We start from the raw sequence: 20,641 nt of genomic DNA on the forward strand, positions 1-20,641 counted from the left end.
CCTGACCCACAAAGTTTGGTCATTATCCTTTGTCTTAGTCCTATTCTTACCAACTTTGCAAAGGCATGAAATCTCTGCAGTGCCCTTCTCTTTACTATCTGTTAGAAATGATGTGGTTGTTTCTCTGAAATGCCATTATAGAGCAACTCTTGGTTCTTTGATAAAGTGCTATAAGTGTTGTTTGAAGAACTTTGCCAAGCTGTAATCAGTTCATATTGGGTTAATGTTTATGCCTCCTTCTCTATTTCCTAGGCATCTGTTTGTTTCCAAAGTTAACATGCAGATATGAGGGCTCACAGTCCCAGGGAATACCACAGACAAATTGGGGACCTGAGGGAGGAAATCTGGCAGCATTCGATACCTCTTGGTCATCTTACCCTTCCATAGGGCTCTACCTTCTCCATTTTCCCCAGGAGGACTCATTTACCCATATAGGAAGTTACCATCCTACATTGAGAGTAGGGAGCCATTGTCTTCTGGGCAAAGGCCTTAGATTCCTCCTTAATTGAAAGTGACCCACAGAGGAGAGTGGGATTTGATGGTATAAACACCAAATCAGGATTAGTTGGGGGCACTTTTCAAATCACAGTGATGATTTCACACACACCCTCCTGAGATTCTGATACCCACTCACCCCCATGCCCATTCACCCACCCTTGAATGTCCCTGCACAGGTAAGGGAGCTAAGGCTACTGTTCCTTATGGCTGCTCATATTCTCAAGGGTGCTGGCACGGAACACCACCAGCTAGGGGATCTCTGATGTCCTCTGGACACAGAAATGTTCTCATTTTCTTTGTGTGACACCCTTGAGAGGCCAAACTTTCCACTGAGGCACATTCTGCTTATGTCTTTTCTCAGTTGACATCTTTAGATCAGTTGTTCCTGAAGGATTTGGACTCCTTTGCAGTACCCATCCTGCTGATTGATTTAGCTCCTTCCCTCTCCTGGTCTTGGCCTTTCCTAACTTTGCCATAGGTTTTATCCTATAACTGCAAAGTTAGGATTCCTGTAAATATGTAAGAATGGCAGGTTGAAACCTCAAGTTCCATACCCCAGCCCTATCCATACTAAAAAGAAATACTATCAGGCAGGGTCAGTCACAGTATTTTTAAACTAAGTTAAAAGCATGGATTATGAGCAAAAATACTTGGCTTCAATGCCAGGCTGACTGTGTAACTTCAGGCAAGCTTCCATAATCCATCCAAGCCTCAGTTTGTCTTCTGTAAAGTTGGGTAAATAATACCTGTTTTGGAAGTCTTTGTAAAGACCAGTCATATGAGGTAATGCACACAAACAGGGTGACCTTATAATTTAGCATCTACTCTGGGATGTGTTTGAGAGTAAAAGGGAATGTTAACCAGGTTGGTAATACACGATGACAAAAGGCACAAACTGGGAGAAGCCAGGTACCCTACATGTAAGCATCTAATATAGCACCTGGCATTTATTCCCCATTCCTTCCCCAATATTCCCCAAAGCTGCTGAAAGTGTGGTCCAAAGACAGTAGCAGCCTCACCTTGTAAGAGAAGAGCTTGTAGGAAATGCAGATTCCTAGGTCCCATTCCAGACCTATTGAATCAGCTCTCAGGGGGACAGGTTGTGGGATCTGTGTTTTAACAGGCTTTCAATTCATGTGCTTATGTACTAAATAAGCTCGATGAAGTTTGAGAACCATGGCCCTGGACTCAGTGTCGAGGACTAAATACGGCTCCCCACAAAGGATATCTGGCATTGTTTTGGGCAGACCTTGGGGGATGATCTGTAGGGGGAAAGGAACAATATAGAGAAACTGGAGGGAACAGGAGAGAGGAATATCTTAACCTTTTTAGGTCTTTGTATGCAGTGGAGGAAATTAATTAAAACCTTTCTATTAGCTGTCTGCCACAAGTTGATTGCGTCTTTCAGAGCTGAGATTGGTTTATACATCCAAGTTAAAGGGATTTTAGATATGAAATTTCATCCTCAGAAAAAGGAAAATTCATTTCTCCCCTTTATGTATACTCTTGGAGGGCATGGGGAGAGGCAGAGAATGAGGGGGAGGGGTATTTGCCTGCAACTGCTTCTTAATGAAGTTTGCTTAATTATCTTTAGGATGTGTTGATCCCTTTCAAGAAAGATATTAAACCTTGAAAGGTGTGAAGGAAGTGAATCATCAAATCTTTCTTTTTGATTGCAGTGAAATTTAGTATTGAGTCTGAAGATTAAATGAAAAATTGCTTTAAAGCTTTTTAGTCCCTGGTGGATTGTGAAGTTAAAAAAAAAAATCAAGTTGCCACCTGCTGTAATATGTCCTAATTAGCCAGTCTTTGCCTGTGTTGTGGAAGGGTTGAAGGAGATGGGAGAGAGGAAGGAGAGCTGGAGGAAGGAATTTTCCTTCCTAAATGCCCTAAATACTACCTGAGGCAGTGGGAAAAGAAAAGTCCCTAACAGAAGACAGTGAATTTGTCTCCCAGACAGGTAAGCCAGGCAGGATTCCAGAATTCAACATGTCTCTCTGAATTTGTTGAATTTAGGCAGATGTATCTCATGGAGTAGTAGTGGTATCTTCTCTTTAGAGACAGGGAAGTGGGGGACATACAGAGACCCCTGACTGGGGAAATTGATTGGAAGGTACCCTGGAGATCAACTTATTTAAACTTCTTGCTTTACGTAGGGGGAGAGAGAGGCCAATTACCTGAGGTGGGGCGACCTCTCCAGGCCTCACACACATCCAGCCAGGGACCGAGGCAGGACTGGAATCTAAGCCTCTTATCTCAGAGCGCGGTGCCCTCTTCAGCACACTACTTGCCTTTGGGCAATGTCTTAGACAAAGTCATTCTTTTTCTTCTGCTGCATCAGCATACCCTCTCCCATGTCAGATTTGTAAGATCCATGCCCAATTCTACTACCTTTGCAATCGTGGGCAAGGCATGCATCAAGTCAGTGGCAGTAGATGGAATAATTTTTGCTCCCTTGCTCCTCAGATTCTCAATTTCTCTAAGTATAATAAGACCCTGACTAGAAATATATCAGAAAACCCTCCTCTTGCTGCCACAGAGGATAATCAGCTTCCTTAAGGAAGATTAATCTGAGGCTGAATTAGAGCTTGTATTAGTATATATTTTCAGCAGTGCTTGCAGAATTCTAATTTTAGTTTTGATTTGTATATTTAAAAGATAGATAAGGCCTCAAGGCAATAGTCTTTGGAAATAGTGACCCTACCCTATGCCCTCTGCCCTTCTATTCAGACCCTGGAGCATGAGGGCCGGTACTATGAATGTGATGTACTTCCTTTCATGGAAATCGGGTCTGTGGCTCATAAGTTCTACCTCCTTAACATCCGACTGCCTGTGAATGAGAAGAAGAAAATCAACGTTGGGATCGGGGAGATAAAGGATATTCGGCTGGTGGTAAGCAGATCTAATTGATCTAAGCAAGCTGTGTCACAGAAGGTACTGGTTCGTGGGCATGTATATTGGAAGGAAACTCCATCTCACTCTTGGCATCCCCATGCCTCAGTTTTTTCCTCTGAAAAATAGGAATAATGATATATCCACAATGGCTGAGAACATAAATTGAACTCATTTGTGTGAGCAATTATAGAAATAGAAAAGAAGGCAATTAGTTTGTTCTCTTATTGTAATGATCATGATTGCATAAAGAATAACCAGATGAAAGTATTTATTTTTACATGTTTTACATTGCAAGTACAAATGTTTAAGACAGGATGTTAGGCTATGTACTTCTTTCTAGTTTATTTGTTCAATAGGGTAAAATGGAGAACATGAAAGAAGGAGGCCATTTTTAAATTTTAAAATAAAAGATTACACAAAAAATATATTTATTGTAGAAAAATTAACAAGTATATATAAACACACAGAACAGCATGAAAGTTATTAGCAAATCCTACCTTCTAAAGATAACCATGTTTGAGATTTTGATAGACATCCTTTCACACTTTTTCTAAGCATATATACATATATAATCCTTCCTGTACAAAAACATGGGATCACATTGAACACACTATTTTGCTCCTTACTTTTTTCATTTAATGATATATTGTGAGTATAATGTAAATATATTTGACAATACTGTTTAGCATTCTACTGTATAGATTTATCTTAAAAATATTTATCCAGTCTACATTTTTGGCACCTAGGATGGCTCTATTCCTTTTTTTTTTCAATGAAAATCCTTAATGGAAAAATCCTTAATCATATTCTTAATCATTCCATTAGGATAGAGTGGGTCCATTTTCATACCTTTAATGCATATTTCTGCATTGTCTGAGGAGGGGTCAGGGATAGTATAAGGACAGAACATGCTATAAATTGTGAGTGCCCTTGAATCTTAAAAGTTCAACAGACAAGGTCTCTGCCCACCTCTCCCAAAATGCAGTTTATGGTAGAAAATAATACTAAAATATATTCGGCTTCAAAATTATGATTGATCTCTGTCTAGGGAATCCACCAAAATGGAGGCTTCACCAAGGTGTGGTTTGCCATGAAGACCTTCCTTACGCCCAGCATCTTCATCATTATGGTGTGGTACTGGAGAAGGATCACCATGATGTCCCGACCCCCAGTGCTTCTGGAAAAGTAAGAGCTGATTTCAGAGCATTCTTTAGTAAGTGACATCCCATGACCTGCCATGCTCCTGCTTTTGTTGGGGTATAATTCAAGAAGTCAGGTTGTCAGTTGGGCTGCTGATTTGAACCAGGAGTTATCCTGGGCTCCTTTTTCTCCTTCAGCTTTCACATGAAAATTGTCATGAAATTCTAAGGGTTCTACCTTTCTCATATTTCTGTCTGTGCTCTTTATCCCCATGGCCAAAAACATAGACTTTTCTCTGTTTCAGTGGATTGATGAGCTAACTATGCCCATCCCCGCTCACTTACAAAAGGACAGTGTTCCTGCAGATATGCCCCCTTTATCTCCCACATTTTTAATTTTTTGTTTCTGCTGGATTATTCCCATGAATATACAAATATGCTCTGCCATGTCCTATTCTTAACCAATATTCTCACTTTTCCCCACTTCCTGAAACCACTACATGATTTCTTTGCTCCTCTTAATAGCAAAACTCCTCAAAATTCTTGTCCATATCTTCTTCTATTCTCTTTTGAACCCATTTGAGCCTGGATTCATCCCCACCACTCCACTAAAACTGTTCTTCATAAGGTCGCCAATGACCTCCACATTCCAAATCCAATGGTCATTTTTCACCTTTTCTTGACTCATCACCAGCTTTTGATGTAGTTGATCACCCCTCTTTCTTTCACTGATCTTCCCTCACCTTCTCTTCATTAGTCTCCTCCCTTTCTGGCCATTACTTGGTCTCCATTGCTTGCTCTTCCCATCTTTCCAACCTCTTAAACTTTAGGGCTAGGACCCAGCCCTTGGATCTCTTTATTAACTATACTAATTCCCTAGGTGATCTCATCTATTCTCATGGCTTTAAAAATTATCTACACTTTGATGACTCTTATTTATATGCTCAGCTTAACCTTGCCCAATTTTAGACCCATATATCTGTTTCCTTAACATTTTGTATTGAAAATGGATCATGTATAAATAATTGATTTCCTTCCATTTCAAACTTGCTCCTCCTCCCAGTATTCCCCTTCTTAGTAAATGACGACTCCATCCTTCCAGTTGCTCAGGTTAGAGATTGGGGGGTCATCATTTACTCCCTACCTTTTCTCATACCTGTTGTCCAGTCCACCAGATACATCACCATTTCCTCTACTACCACCTTAATCTAATCCACCATCATTTCTCACTTGGATTATTAGAAATAGCTTCTCTACTACTCTCCTGGCTTCCACCATTTTCCTTCCTATATTCTATTTACACAGCAGCCAGAGTTGTCCTTTTCAAGTATAAATCAGATCAGTTACTCTTCTCCTCAAAGCTCTCCATTGGTTTTCATCTCCTTTGCCCTATCCTGCAAATCCCTACATGATCTGGCTACTTGTCACCTCTGATTTCACCTCCTATCCTTCCCACTACCTGCCAGTCCCTTGATGGTATTCAAGAATGCATGGCATACTTTCATCCCAGGGCCTTTGCACTTGTTCTCTTTATCAGAAATGCTTTTCCCCAGATATTTTTGTGGCTTGATTCCTCATTTCCTTTAAGCTATACTCTGTCTCTTATCATAGAGGCTCTTATTATCTACCTTACATAAAATAGTGACCCCATCTCTCTTCATTCTCTTATTTTACTTAATTTTTCTTCACAATGCTCATTCAGTATGTGTATATTGTCTTTCCCCTGTACTTCCCTCTTGTACCACCAGAATGCATGTGTCAGGAGAGCAGGCTCCTTGTCTATTTTGTTCAAGGCTATATATACCCAACATCTGCAACAGTTATGGCCACATAGTAGGATCTCGATAAATATTTTTGATGGAGGAATGAATGAATCATGCCATTCCCTTGTTTAAACTCTTTCTTGGATCCAGGTCCCTTCAAAGTAGATTTCAAATTCTATAATGAGACATACAAAGATCTTTCTTCTCTAATCTCATTTCCTTTTACTTCCTGATACTTGGTACATGCAGATCCCCAAGTGGTTTATGCTATTTCATGCTTCTGTGCCTTCATCCAGGTTCTTCCTTCTGACCGGAATGTCCATTTCCACCGCCTAATCTCAACTCACAACTCAGCTCAATTTTTCTCTTGTCAAAGACAGAGGTCCCAGTAGCAGCCTGTGCATAACTCTAATGTGTTGTTTATCACCCTTTATTTCAGTTGTATCTTCATCTGGCTTCCCTGCTAAAGTGTAGCTCCATGAGTGACAGAACATGCCCTATTCACCATTTAGGTATCTGTAATCCTAGCACAATGCCTGGCACATGATCAGTGCTAAATAAATGTGTATTTCATGGAGGTGAATGAAAGTATGAATAAATCTGAGACATAATGAATAATATTTTGATAGAGAAGTCACAGTTAATAGTGTAATGGGGAAAAGGAAAATTAAAAAAAACTCAAAGTAGACAAATTTATATTTTATAAGTATTTGGTGTCATTAGTATTCTAACAGGTATGTTTGTGTAATTCACAGTTGCTGAGAATATCATTGTAAGAGTGTTTTTATGATGAAGCTAATAACTTGAACCCTTAAGAGAGGACAAGTATTAAGTGAGTTCTATTTAAGAAGGCAAGGGAGAGCAGCAACACTATTTGGGGCATTAAGGAGGTTAGGTTCAATCAAACAGAATAGCTAATGTAAAACTCCTTCATTCTGTGATGTTGCCAACTAAATGGGACATTTTGTGCCCCTGTGCAGAAACTCATCATGAGAGCTGAGAAATCTGATCATGTGGTTTCATTCCCAATAAATAGCAATCCCCAAAACTGGCTTCTGACTTTTAAACATAAAGGTGTTTTCCTGATGTTTTCTCATCATCAGAGTCATCTTTGCCCTTGGGATTTCCATGACCTTTATCAATATTCCAGTGGAATGGTTTTCCATCGGATTTGACTGGACCTGGATGCTGTTATTCGGTGATATCCGACAGGGCATCTTCTATGCAATGCTTCTCTCCTTCTGGATCATCTTCTGTGGCGAGCACATGATGGTAAGAATCCCCTGGGGGAGTGCCAGATGTCTATACCCTGGTTCCTGTTGTAGACTGCTGAGCTGACACTGCCAGGCTTCTTCAATTCCAGCTGTGGATGAGGCAGAATGAGCTAGTGATTATGGTATGAGCTTTGGAGTGTCCTTGGGCAAGTGACTTAATCATTCTGAATTGTAGGTTCCTCATCTGTAAAATGGGATTTAGAGGCTTAATTGATAGGGTTTTTGTGAGAATTGGGATTATGTGAGTAAAGGACTTAGATGGCAAACACATGATTATTATTTCCTTTCCTTTGACTTGGCTGTAGCTTCAGCTCTTCTTGTGTCGTGGCTCAAACTAGCTGGCAATTTGTCTATATGTTCTAGTAACCCTTATTACCCTGAAATACTGACCTCCCTGGTCTCAGCAGTTTTCACAGACAGGAAATCATATTTTAAAAGTGATTGAGAGTACCATGGATTAAAAAAACCACATTCAATAATATAATTCATTGGTGTTAATTACACTCACAATGTTGTGCTACCATCATACCATCCATTACCAAAATTTTTCCATATTTTAAATAGCAGCTATTCTAGTAGGTGTGAAATGGTGTGTCATTGTGGTTTGATTTGCATTTCCCCAAGGGCTAATGATGTTGAGCAGCTTTTCATGTCCTCTTTTTTTAAAACTGATATGTATTTTTTTAAAGATCCATAGATCACAAAAAATGTTACATTAAAAAATATGAGGTTCCCACGTGCCCCATACCCCACCCCCCATCCTCCCATATCAACAATCTCTTTCATCATTTTGGCACATTCATTGCATTTGGTGAATACATTTCGGAGCACTGCTGCACCATATGGATTACATGTGCTTTTTGACCATTTGTATATCCTTTTTGGAGAAAATCTGTTCAAGTCTTTTGGCCATTTTCAAATTGGATTGTTTGTCTTTTTGTTAAGTTGAAGGATTTCTTTATATATTCTGATACTACACCTTTGTTAGATATGTTATTTCCAGATATTTTCTCCCATTTTGTAGCTTGTCATTTCACTTTCATGATAAAGTCCTTTGAGGCACAAAACTTTTAATTTTGAAGAGGTCCTATTTAGCTTTTCTTTTGTTGATTGTGCTTTGGGTATAAGGTTACATAAACCATTGCCTAACTCAAAGTCCTGAAGATGCTTCCCTACATTTTCTTCTAGAAGTTTTAGAGTTCTGGATCTTATATTTACGTGATCCATTTTGAGTTGATTTTTTTGTATACGGTATGAAGTAGGAGTCCACCGGAATTTTTTCACAAATGGGGATCCAGTTTTCCCAGCACCATTTGTTGATGAGACTATTCTTTCCTGATGGAGTGGTTTTTTCCCCCACTCTCAAAATTCAGTTGGCCATAAATTTGAGGTTTGATTTCTCTGCTCCAAATTTGTTTCCATTGATCTATATGTCTGTCCTCATGTCAGTACCATGCTGTTTTGGATGCTGTAATAACTTTTAAGATTAGGAAGTGTGAGTCCTCCAATTTCCTTCTTCATTTCAAGATGGCTTTAGCTCTTTGGGATCCCTTACCATCTATATAAATTTGATTATTGGTTTTTCCATTTATGCAGAGAAAGTTGGGGGAATTTTGATTGGGATTGTGTTGAATATATAAGTCACTTTGGGTAGAATTGAGATCTTAATATTTAGTTTTCCAATCTATGTACTTGAAATGTCCTTCCTTTTACTTAAATCTTCTTCAAATTCTTTTAGCAATATTTTGTAGTTTTTTTGGGTATATATCCTTTCCTTGGTCATATTTATTCCTAGATATTTGGTTCTAAAAAGTTGCCATTTTAGAAGGGATTTAAAAATTTTTTTCTTCTGACTTTTAATCAATAGTATATGGAATCACTACTGATTTCTGGGTGTTGATCTTGTACCCACCACTTTGTTGAAATAATTTATTAGCTCCAGCGGCTTTATTTTGGATTTTTTAGGATTTTCTATATGTAAGATTGTGTCATCAAAAAATAGGCAACATTTTACTTTCCAATTGTATCTTTATTTATTTATATCTAATTGCTTTGAGTAGAATTTCTAGTACAGTGATGAAGAACATTGGTGACAGTGGGTATCCTTGTCATGTTCCTGATGTTCCAAAGGAAAGCTTTCGGTCTTTTACCATAAAGTGTGATGTTAGCTGTGGGTTTTTCAAATAAACCTTTTCACATGTTGATGAAGTTTCCTTCTATTCCTAATTTTTTAAAATGTTCTTGTTTTTTTAAATCAAGAAGGGGTTTTGGATTTTGTCAAATGTCTTTTCTACATCCATCAAGATGATCATTTGTTTTTCTTCCTTAATTCTGTTAATGTAGTGCATTACATTAAATTACTTTCTTATATTGAACCACCCTTGCACACCTGAGATAAATTCCAGTTGAGTACAATGTATAATTCTGTTAATGTGCTGTTGCATTCAGTTTGCTAGTATTTTGTTAAGGATTTTTTCATCTATATATACTTCTATCTATAGTCATAAGAGATATTGGCCTATAATTTTCTTTTCTTACGGTATCTTTTTCTGGCTTTGTTATGAGGGTGACTTGGGCTTCATAAAATGAGGTAGGGAGTATTCCCTTCTCTTCAATTTTTTGGAAGAGATTTTGTGGGATTGGTGTTAATTCTTGGAAAATTTGTTTAAATTCCCCTGTGAAGCCATCTGGTCCTGGACTTTTCTTTGTTGGGAGGTTTTCCATTACTCATTCAATCTCTTTACTAGTTATTGGTTTATTGACATCTTTACCACTTCTTGAGTCAGTGAAGGTAGTTTGTGAGTTTCTAGGAATTTTTCCATTTCATCTAGGTTTTCTAATTTTTTGGAGTATTGTTTATTTCAAGTGGGGTCAATAATAATGATCCCCTCTGCATTTCTAAATTTAGTTATTTGTGACTTCTATCCCTTTTTCTTTTCAGAACCACCTTTTGGTTTTGCTGGTTCTATTTTTTTTTTTTTTTATTCCATATTTCACTTATCTCTGCTTTAATCATTATTTCCCTCCTGCTTGCTTTGGGTTTAGTTTGCACTTCTAGTTTTTCCAGTTTTGAGGTTAGGTCCCTAATTTAAAATCCTTTTCTTTTTTAAAGCAAGCATTTAGAGCTATAAATTTCCCTCTCAGCATTACTGTCTTTGCTTTTGGTATGGTATATTTTAAAATTTTCATTCACCTTAAGATATTTCCTAATTGCCTTTGTGATTTGCTCTTTAATCCATTGGTTGTTTAAGAGTACATTGTTTAATCTTTCCATATATTTGTTAAATTTCCATTTCTCCCTGTTACTGATTTCTATTTTCATTCCATTGTATTCAGAGAAGAAGCATTATATGGTTTCAATAGTTTTCAATTTGCTGAAACTTGTTTTCTGACCTAACATTGTATATCCTGGAGAATGATGTGTATTCTACTGTTAGGTGACCTGTTCTTCACTGTTAGGTCTAGTTCATTTAGAGTATCATTCAAGCATTCTATTTTGTTATTGATTTTTTTGTCTTGGCTTAAATCCCATTATTGAAAGTGATATGTTAATGTATCCTATTAGTAAACGTAGAACCAATTATGTCTCATTTCACATCTCTCAGTATTTGCCTCCTGTATTATGGGGCTCTGCTGTTAGTTCAGTTCATATATATTTATAATGCTTATACCTTCTTGTTGAATTCACCCCTTTATCACTATGTAATGCCATAAATGCATTTGCATTTAATATCTGTAAGAGGTAAGAAATTGAGTTACATACCAAAATATAGTATAACAGTACTGACTTTTATAGTTACCCCAGATGGTTACCTTTACTGCAGATCTTTCTTTATGCTGCTTTGAACCAATGTCCACTGTTCTTTTCCTTTCAGTCTGAAGAACTCCCTTTAACACTGCTTATAGGGCAGGCCTAGTGGTAAAGAACCACCTGAGCTTTGTTTATCTGGGAATGTTGTAATCTCTTCCTTATTTTTGAAAGAAAGTCTCACTGGATTTCTAATGCATGCTTGGCAGTTGTTTTCTCTATGTTTCAATCCAATCTTGCCTCCATGGTTTCTGATTAGAAGTTGGCATTCAGTCTAATTGTGATTCCCTTATACATAACACATTGCTTTTCTCTTACAGCTTTCAGAACTCTTTGTCCTTTGCATTCAACAGTTTGATCACTATATAAAGGGTTGTATTTCTCTTTAAGATTCTTGGTGTTGTCTGTGCTTCTTGAATGTGGATATTCATGTCTTTTGCCGAATTTGGGAAGTTTTTTTCATTATTTCTCTGGATATTCCCTCTGCCCCTTTCTTTTTTTCCCTTCTGGGTGCATGTTCCATAATGTGTATATTATTATACTTTATGGTATCCCAGAGACTTCAGGCTATTTTTGCATTTTATAATCTTTTTCTTTCTGCTGCGCAACCCGACTCATTTAAATTATCTTGTCTCTGAATTCACAAATTCTTCTGGTAGCTCCCATCTGCTGTTGAAACCTTCCTGGGAATTTTTCTTTTCAGCTATTGTGGTCTTCAACTCCAAAAGTTCTGTTTGTTCCCTTTTTAATTTTTTTTCTTCCTTGAGATTCTGATGTTGTTTCTTCTTTGCTTGCCTGGTATCTTTCAGTTCTTTCTCTTTATTTTCCTTCATCTCCTTGAGCATATTGAAGATCATTTTTTAAAAGTCTTTGTCCATTATATCCATGGCTGGTTTTCTTCATTGATGTTTTCTGGATTTTTATCATCTTACTTTGGATTGGCCATCATTTCTTATTTCTTTGTCTTGTAATCTTTTGTTGCACCCTGTATATTTTAATATTTTAAATGTTAACTTTGGGATTTATTCCCTAAGATGTCTGTTTCTTGAGTTTGTATCCAGCTAGTGATATAACAGATTTCTTGAGTGTCAGGAGCTAACAAAACTAAACACATCCAAGCAAAAAACAGCATTAACCATCTTTGAAAATTGGCTTTGCATTGTCTGGTGCTCTCCTTCAGAGTTCCACCCTCCTTTCCGGAAAGTCAGCCCAAGATGAAAGCCTCCAACCTCAACTGTTTCTTATATTTCTTTTGCTTTCGCAAGCTGCTTTTGCTTGAAGCACAAATTCTGGGAAGGGATCAGGCAGAGAGGAGTTTCCCAAGCTAGTCTTCCCATCTGGTACAATGCCAGGGACCAAAACAGAAGAGTGCTGGCCTTTTCCAAACTGCCCTGGGGAGGGGATAGGAAAGCTCCAGGACCATCTTCCATAGTTCTTCAAAGCTGTGCTTTCTTGACTTGGCATCAGGAAATGCAACCCTTCAAGTCTCCTTCACACCTCTGAGGAAGTGTGCCATTTTTAAGTCCTCTCCGCTGGGTTTGTTGACGGTATATTGGAACAATGGCCACCTCAGAGCTGGCGCCCTGGTGATCCGAAGTAGCTAGTCAAGAGCAGCAATCATGGCGGCGGACTTGGCCCAGGGGTTAGGGCGTCTGTCTGCCACATAGGAGGTCCCCAGTTCAAACCCCGGACCTCCTTGACCCATGTGGAGCTGGCCCATGTGCAGTGCTAATGCGTGCAAGGAGTGCCCTGCCACGCAGGGGTGTCCCCTGTGTAGGGGAGCCCCACGCGCAAGAACTGCGCCCCGTAAGGTGAGCCGCCCAGTACGAAAGAAAGCGCAACCTGCCCAGGAATGGCACCACACACACACACAGCTGACACAACAAGATGATGCAACAAAAAGAGAGATTCCCATGCCGCTGACAACAACAGAAGCGGACAAAGAAGGAAGACGCAGCAAATACACACAGAGAACAGACAACCGGGGTGGGGAGGCGGCAGAGAGAAGGGGAGATAAATAAATAAATAAATAAATCTTAAAAAAAAAAAAAAGAGCAACAGTGATTGGGCCCTCCTCTCCCCACCCTAGATCTTGGGAAATTAGGTTTGTATGTCCCTTTCTGGCACAAGCAAGCTGCACCAGAGGCCAGATCCCAGTGCTGCCTGCTATGAGAGTGGGGGGATAGGTGACAGTAAACACCAATCAGAGCAGTTTACTAGAATTTATCACAATTTACCAGCCTCTTCCTCCCATTCTTCCCTGGATGCTGCACTGTGTTCTACTGGACTCCAGAGTTTCAAAATAGTTGATTCAGACAGTTCTTGCCTGTGTAATCATTGTTCTGGTGGAGAGACTGATTTCTCGAGCTTCCTGCTCCACCATCTTCCCACAAACCCTCTCCCTTATGGTATGATCATTGCCCTTAAAGACTTGCTGTCCTCCCAAAATGTTGTTTGAGAAGAGAGGGGAAGGGAGGCTTTTGTCTCTTTTTGGACACCACATGTGAAAAGGTCCTCAACAGGCCATCATTGAGAATGAGCCCTTGGCAGGAGGGACTAGGAATGGAGGGATATCTCGTACAGCAGCAGGACAGCAGCCAGGATGGATTACCTGGATGGCGATGGTATGGACAGTTCCACCTGAGCTGAGCCCCAGCCCGGATGCTAAGATAAGTCTTTTCCCTCTTCCCATTTCTCACTTTGCATTCCTCCAGTTTATTTTCCTTAGTGTCTTTGTATACATCTATGAAGTAAAGTCATTCTTGTTTTTAACCAAGATAGGGAAAAATGTTTATTTTCCTAACTATAGGAGACCTCTCATGTTTGCCATATTTTAATTCTTCAATCTCTGGTTGGTCTTCTGGGGACCATCCTACCTTCACAAATACTTCTATTCCAAAAGTTGTAAGTCATATATGGGTTTAATTGTGAATGAGTTATTTTGGGACCATAAAATTACCTAGCTTAGGGTGTCAGATCTTTTTTTGTGTTCCTATAGCATCCGGTTCTTATTGCCACCAGAGCCCTTATCAATGGCTTTGTACTTGTTTATGTGCCAGACTTCCCCAATAAGAGATTTTGCTTTTATTCACTCTTGTTTGCCTGACTGACTCAACTCCAGAATTGCTTGCTCTCCCCCCCTCTTTATTTCATTTCTTAATTTGGTTTTCCTTAGGATCAGCATGAGCGGAATCACATTGCTGGGTACTGGAAGCAAGTTGGACCAATCGCTGTTGGCTCATTCTGCCTCTTCATATTTGACATGTGCGAGAGGTAAGTAAGTGCCTATGGGATTCAGAGCTGAAATGCCCATTGCTATGTCCTCTCCCATCACTTAAGGAGGAGTATTTAGAAAGGAGAATTGTAGTTATGAATCTTTGCTTTGGGATGAAAGAACTGGACCTGATCACAGCTACAGAAGAGGTTTGTGATTAAATTGAAGACAAAACTCTTTATAGTTACAGAATGTTTGAGCTGCTTATATTCTAAAAGCTCCTTTTTTCTTTAGATTTCTCTGTGACATTCTTTAGTCTAAATACAGCCTCCACCCTTCTAGCTGTAAAGCTAAGCTAATGTTCCAAGGAACATTCCCCCTTTGCTTTTCTATTAATTGTGTCTTGCCTTTTCATCTTGTTTTTCTTTGTAGAGGGGTACAACTTACCAATCCTTTCTACAGTATCTGGACTACAGATGTGGGAACAGAGTTGGCTGTATCCTTCCTTGATGGGCTCAGAGTTTTATTTCTTCCCATAGCTGCTTGGTCCCCAAGATCATTTTCTAAGTCACTGCTGATGCTCTCCATATGTGCTTGGCCAAATATTTGAAGCTCAGACTGATGATAACAGCACAATTACGGAACATGATGGGAAGAATTAATATTGGCTTTCAAGCCCAGGTGAGAGGAAGCAAAAAAGGGAGGTGTCAGCATATCCCCACAGCAGAAGGATCAGAGTTGCTGGTTTTCCTGCAGTGTAAATTATCCATTATACACTTGTTTACTGCAGACTGAAGCATGACTAGCTTTTCCCTGGAGCTACATAGGTTCATCTCTGCATCCCTGTGTGAGAGTCTGTTTCTGAAGTCATCTGTGTTTGAGGCTTCTTAAAGTGACCTTGGCGTGTTGGCATGCCATGCTGCTGCTATTCATTTCTGAGACTGAGTGGTGATAAGGCTAAGGTGATTAGTTCCAGAGGAGTCACTGAGCCTTCTGGTTGGTTGGCAGAAACTCTGCCTGAGTCATCTTCGTGAAGCAGAAGCAACAGTCTTAGCTGATCCCTTTTAGGATGCTGGATTTAAATATTTTATCTTCCTGAATTATGTTAAATGCTCCGGGAGAAAAAAAACACTCCTCTGGAGTGAAGAGAAAGGCTTCGGTTGTACTCTTCCTTGATGGATAATGATGTCTTGCCATGTGCTGGTAAACATGCTTTGTCTAGCCATGATGTTTATATTGGTTTTCTTAGTGTCACAAGAACTTTATGAAGAAAATGAATCAGTAGTATTATTACTTTAAAGATGACAGAATAGAGCCCCTCTTCTCCCAGAGCACCAAAAAATGTTAACTGCACAACCCAGAGACTATTTATGCCGGTCAGTCCTTTCATTTTACAGATATGATGGGGGGCCTAGAGAGGTAAATATACTTTCTCAAAGTTCTGCATCAAGTTACCCCATTCCTCTCATTCCAGAAGACCACTGATTATAAAGAGCACCTTAGATTTAGTAACAGCTTTTTAGGAAAGAAGGAGAAAGTTCATTAACTGTATTATTTAATGAAATATGCATGCTGAATTCAGAGTTGTTAAAATGTGGGATTGTAATGGAGAGGAATTGGAGTCAGGTCACCTGCTTCCCAAGCCATCTCACTCTGCACCAAACCTTGGTGATTCTCCAGTTGCATCCAAAACATTGGTCTCAGGTTTTCATCAATGGATTTCAAAGTATTTTGCCCCCGCCCACCAACACACACACACACAAAATCACATCCTCGCCATATATCCTTCTACCCACTCTGGTGACAGAAATTTGTAAGCAGCGCTTCATTCCTGGTTTTACTTCAGTACTTTCATTCCCATATCCAGCGGACCTGGTAGCTCCTGCCCTTCCCATGATTCCAGGGCATCTCAATCTTATTCCTATAAAAATCCAGGGTCTAATCCAGTGGTTCCCAAATATAGTTTTGTGGTTTTTTTAAAAGATTTATTTATTTATTTCTCTCCCCTTCCCCCCAATCCCCCTGCCCTGGTTGTCTGTTCTCTGTGTCCACTTGCTGCTTCGTCGTCTTTGTCCGCTTCTGTTTTTGTCAGCGGCATGGGAATCTGTGCTGCGTTAACTCTACATGTGGGCGGCTCCATTCTTGGCAGGCTGCACTTTCTTTCATGCTGGGCGGCTCTCCTTATGGGAGGCACTCCTTGTGCGTGGGGCTGCCCTATGCGGGGGCACCCCTGTGTGGCAGGGCACTCCTTGCACGCATCAGCACTGCACATGGGCCAGCTCCACATGGGTCAAGGACTCCCGGGGTTTGAACCGCAGATCTCCCGTGTGGCAGACAGACGCCCTAACCACTGGGCCAAGTCTGCTTCCCACCAAATATAGTTATATTTGGTTCCTTAACCTAGGCAAATCTGACTCCATATATCTGGGGTGGGGCCTGGACATCTATGTTTTTAACTCACTCCTCCAATGATTTTAATGCAGCTTTTAATCACCAATATCTACCATTTTAGTACCTTTGAATGTTATTGTGCACTGGGGACCTTGTTGAAAGTCAGATTCTGATTTAGTAGGTTTGGAGTGGGTCCTAGATGCTGCATTTCTCCATTTCTTACAAGCAAGGCACCATTCCTCTTCTTACCTGGCTTAGAAAACAGTTTTGGGACAACCATTGTGGTACTGTTGGGTCAGAAAACCTCTCGTGCTGCCGTTAGAATGCCAGGTTTTAATATTTCATCTCCCTGAAAATTGCTTAAATACTTGGAGACAAAAAGAATATCACCAACTTTGCAGGGGGAAAGTGCTTATGCCCTTTCAGCTTGTGCCCTTGGCTAGTCGGCTGCTTCCTTGACCGGATACCCTCAGATGGCCTTCATCATCGTGGCCGGAATATGCCTCTGCCTCTACTTCCTGTTTTTGTGCTTCATGGTATTTCAGGTGTTTCGGAACATCAGTGGGAAGCAGTCTAGCCTGCCGGCTATGAGCAAGGTCCGGCGACTGCACTATGAGGTGAGAAACTCTCTGAACTCATTCTGGAGGAACGGCTGGTATTCAGCGTCTCTTGCCTGATATGTAAACACCAGCAGAGACACACACACACAGACACGACACAGACACACAGACAACTGTGTGTTCTCTTTCAAATACACAGTGATGTTGAGAGATCCTAATAGTAGTAGGATCTCTGGGCAAAATTAGAGGCTAATTCCTCCTGTGAGAAACATCTAGGTGGCCCATCTAAATCTTTGGAGTTTCTCATGGTAGAAATTTCTTTGTCTCCAATAAAGAGTAAACTTGTTCAGCAGGTTTTTCAGCTTTGGGATGGGGGAGGAATGTAGGGGCATACTGTCTGGGAGATTTGACTATGGTAGAATTGGCATATGGCTTGGGGTGAGGCTTTAGAAGATCCAGATTCTCCCACCTAGATTCAACTTTAAGACTGGGGATTGGCCCAAGTCACCTGACTTCCAGTCTCTAATGGTCCCCCTAAAATATCCAGCAGATACTCAGAGTTCAGTTATCTCTGTTCATAGATTGTATGCCTCGTCCAAGAGAAAACACTGAAATCTCAAATGCAGACAACACATTCTTGATATTTCAGGAATCCCTTGGGCTCATATTTAGGTGGCCATCCGTGGAGACACTGGCTTAAATTCCCTGTGAAAGTAGGAGCAGAAACTATAGAATCACAAGTTTTTTTAAAATGCCATGATCTATAAATAAGAGCCCCTGAATAATAGGCATCCCTCCCTGGGACACAGGTTCCCTTAAATCCTGCACTCAGGAAACCACAGGCACTATCTGAGGCTTGCCTGCTTCAGTGCTGGAGTGACACATGAGAAAATGCAACCAAATCCACTTCATGTTGATTAATATGCACATTTCTTTTTGTTCACTGGAGCAGAATTTTATTACAACCACAGAAAACTTGGATTTGGTAACTTTGAACCCTTGCAGAGAAGCATAACCAGCTTAGCAGGGAAATTAGCAGCCTAGTGATGTGCTGTGAATATAATTTCTCAGGCTTTGGTATCACTGCTTCTTGAAAGATAAGAATATAGGAAATATTTGGTTCAAGAAATTTTCTAGCCACATTCACCTCTGCAGGAGAAATATTACTATGTGAAATTATTTTAGTCAATCCTAGGGATTTGGTTTTATAGAACTTTTTTTAATGAGCTTTTCATAGATTTATATTTGGAGAAAAGGATTGCTGGTGGCTAAATACTAAACTTCTCCTTTCCCTCTTTTCCTAATAGGGGCTAATTTTCAGGTTCAAGTTCCTCATGCTTATCACTTTGGCTTGTGCTGCTATGACTGTCATCTTCTTCATCGTAAGTCAGGTGAGTGAACCCTGAGATGTCAGAATATTCCTGGGAAGCCCCTCCACTCTGCACAGAAAATTGTGTAGAGTGGCTGAGCAAAAGAACAGAGAGGCTGTAATTCTGGACAAATGGCCAAGCTGTGTTCATTTAGGTTGCTCTAGTCTGAGATTCATTATCATTTGGCCAGAGATGGACTGAACTTTCCTTTTACTACAATCCTGTGGCAGAAAATAGTTGCTAAAGAAACTAAATGTCTGTAGTCAAATTGAAGGACCCATATTTCATTTACTTAAGAGAATAAACTTTCCAAGCCCCATAACAAAGCAAACAAGCGATGTTTTAATTTGATCCTTATCCTAGTCATTAATATGATCCCTCTGTATGAAGATATATATATAGTTCATCAGCCATTCTTTGTAATAATTGCCACCTAAGCATGAAGAATAATTCAAAAGTCCTTTTGAATAGAACTTATATCTTTCTACTGATTATTTCCAAAATGCACAATGTTGCTATACTTGAAAAATCTCAACAGGGATAAAGATAATAATTTTTGAAATATTGGTAACTTGTTTTGGAAAGTAAAAAGTTCTCTTTAAACCTAATGTATTATGTATCTGTCATTCATTTGAGCCTCACAAAAGTCCTGTGTGGTAAGTCGGCTAGGAATTAATATCCCAGTTTGCTAGCATATGAAATGTAACTACTTCAGAGAGACTTCGCAGTTTTGCTACTTTCCAGTTGGGTGGGACTTTGGCTAATTCACTTAACAGTTCTAAGGTTTCATACTGTGCCTGTAAAATGGGTGTAACAATAGTGCCACTGCAGAAGGTGGCTGCAAGGATTGAATGAACTAATGTTTGCAAAGTGATTAGCAGAGCGCCTGGCACATGGTAAGCATGCATATCAGAACTCGGTGAATAACAAGCAGGCTAAATGTCTTGCCAGAGGACATATAATAACTTTGGGAATAGAACTGAGTCCTCCTGAATTCTTGCCAATGCTCTGTTATCCTTATAGTTGGCCAAAATAGAGAATTTTAGTTTTGCAGATAGAGCCTTAGAACAAGAATTATTTCACTCTGCTAGCAAGTCTCCCTCTACTACGGGAGCTTGTACACTTTTTTGTGCCATTGACTCCTTTGTCAACTTGATGAGACCTATGAGTGGGCCTCTTCCTAAAATGTTTTTAAATGAATAAAATAATATAGATTTCAAAGGAAGTTAAATATGTATATATATATTTACAATTATACATATTACAGATAAATCTGTAAGATGATACGAAAATTTTGGTATTTCTATTGTTGAAACTTTACAGGAAGTGCTAATAATCCTGGGATTTGTTTTCTATATTCATAATTAAAGGAAATGCTCACTTTCACTTACAGATCTGTGAACATAAAAACAAATTTTTTCCCATTTCACTTCATGGATCTCTTGAATTCTATCCAGGGACACCCACTGGAACCCAAGTTAGGGGCTTTGAGGCCTCTGTTGGCTCCGCCCACTGGGAAGTAATAGGGTTGCTGGCTCTGCTGGAGACTGCAGTTGAGTGTGGAAAATGACAGTAAACATATATCTAAATACCTTCCGTGAGACCTATTCACTACATCTGCCTTGACCTATACCAGTGCTATATTTGTGTCAGGCTGTTTGTTTATAAAACCTTGGAAATCTCATTCTCCACTCCAAATGCAATAAAAATATTTCCAATTCTGAATGAG

General features: G+C 39.7%; 1 protein-coding gene across 1 annotated transcript in view; it reads left to right on the forward strand.

Moving 5' to 3' along the window:
• Positions 1–20,641, forward strand: part of WLS (Wnt ligand secretion mediator) — a 99,925-nt gene that overhangs the window by 64,350 nt on the left and 14,934 nt on the right. Inside the window, exons 4-10 of the mRNA XM_004483695.4 lie at positions 3,229–3,390; positions 4,442–4,578; positions 7,399–7,567; positions 14,553–14,650; positions 15,024–15,087; positions 17,456–17,599; positions 18,850–18,933. Of these exons, the coding sequence (XP_004483752.1) occupies positions 3,229–3,390; positions 4,442–4,578; positions 7,399–7,567; positions 14,553–14,650; positions 15,024–15,087; positions 17,456–17,599; positions 18,850–18,933 (858 nt within the window). The remainder of the gene's footprint in view (positions 1–3,228; positions 3,391–4,441; positions 4,579–7,398; positions 7,568–14,552; positions 14,651–15,023; positions 15,088–17,455; positions 17,600–18,849; positions 18,934–20,641) is intronic.

Source organism: Dasypus novemcinctus, chromosome 9, assembly GCF_030445035.2.
Source record: "Dasypus novemcinctus isolate mDasNov1 chromosome 9, mDasNov1.1.hap2, whole genome shotgun sequence".
NCBI classification, from domain to species: domain Eukaryota; kingdom Metazoa; phylum Chordata; class Mammalia; order Cingulata; family Dasypodidae; genus Dasypus; species Dasypus novemcinctus.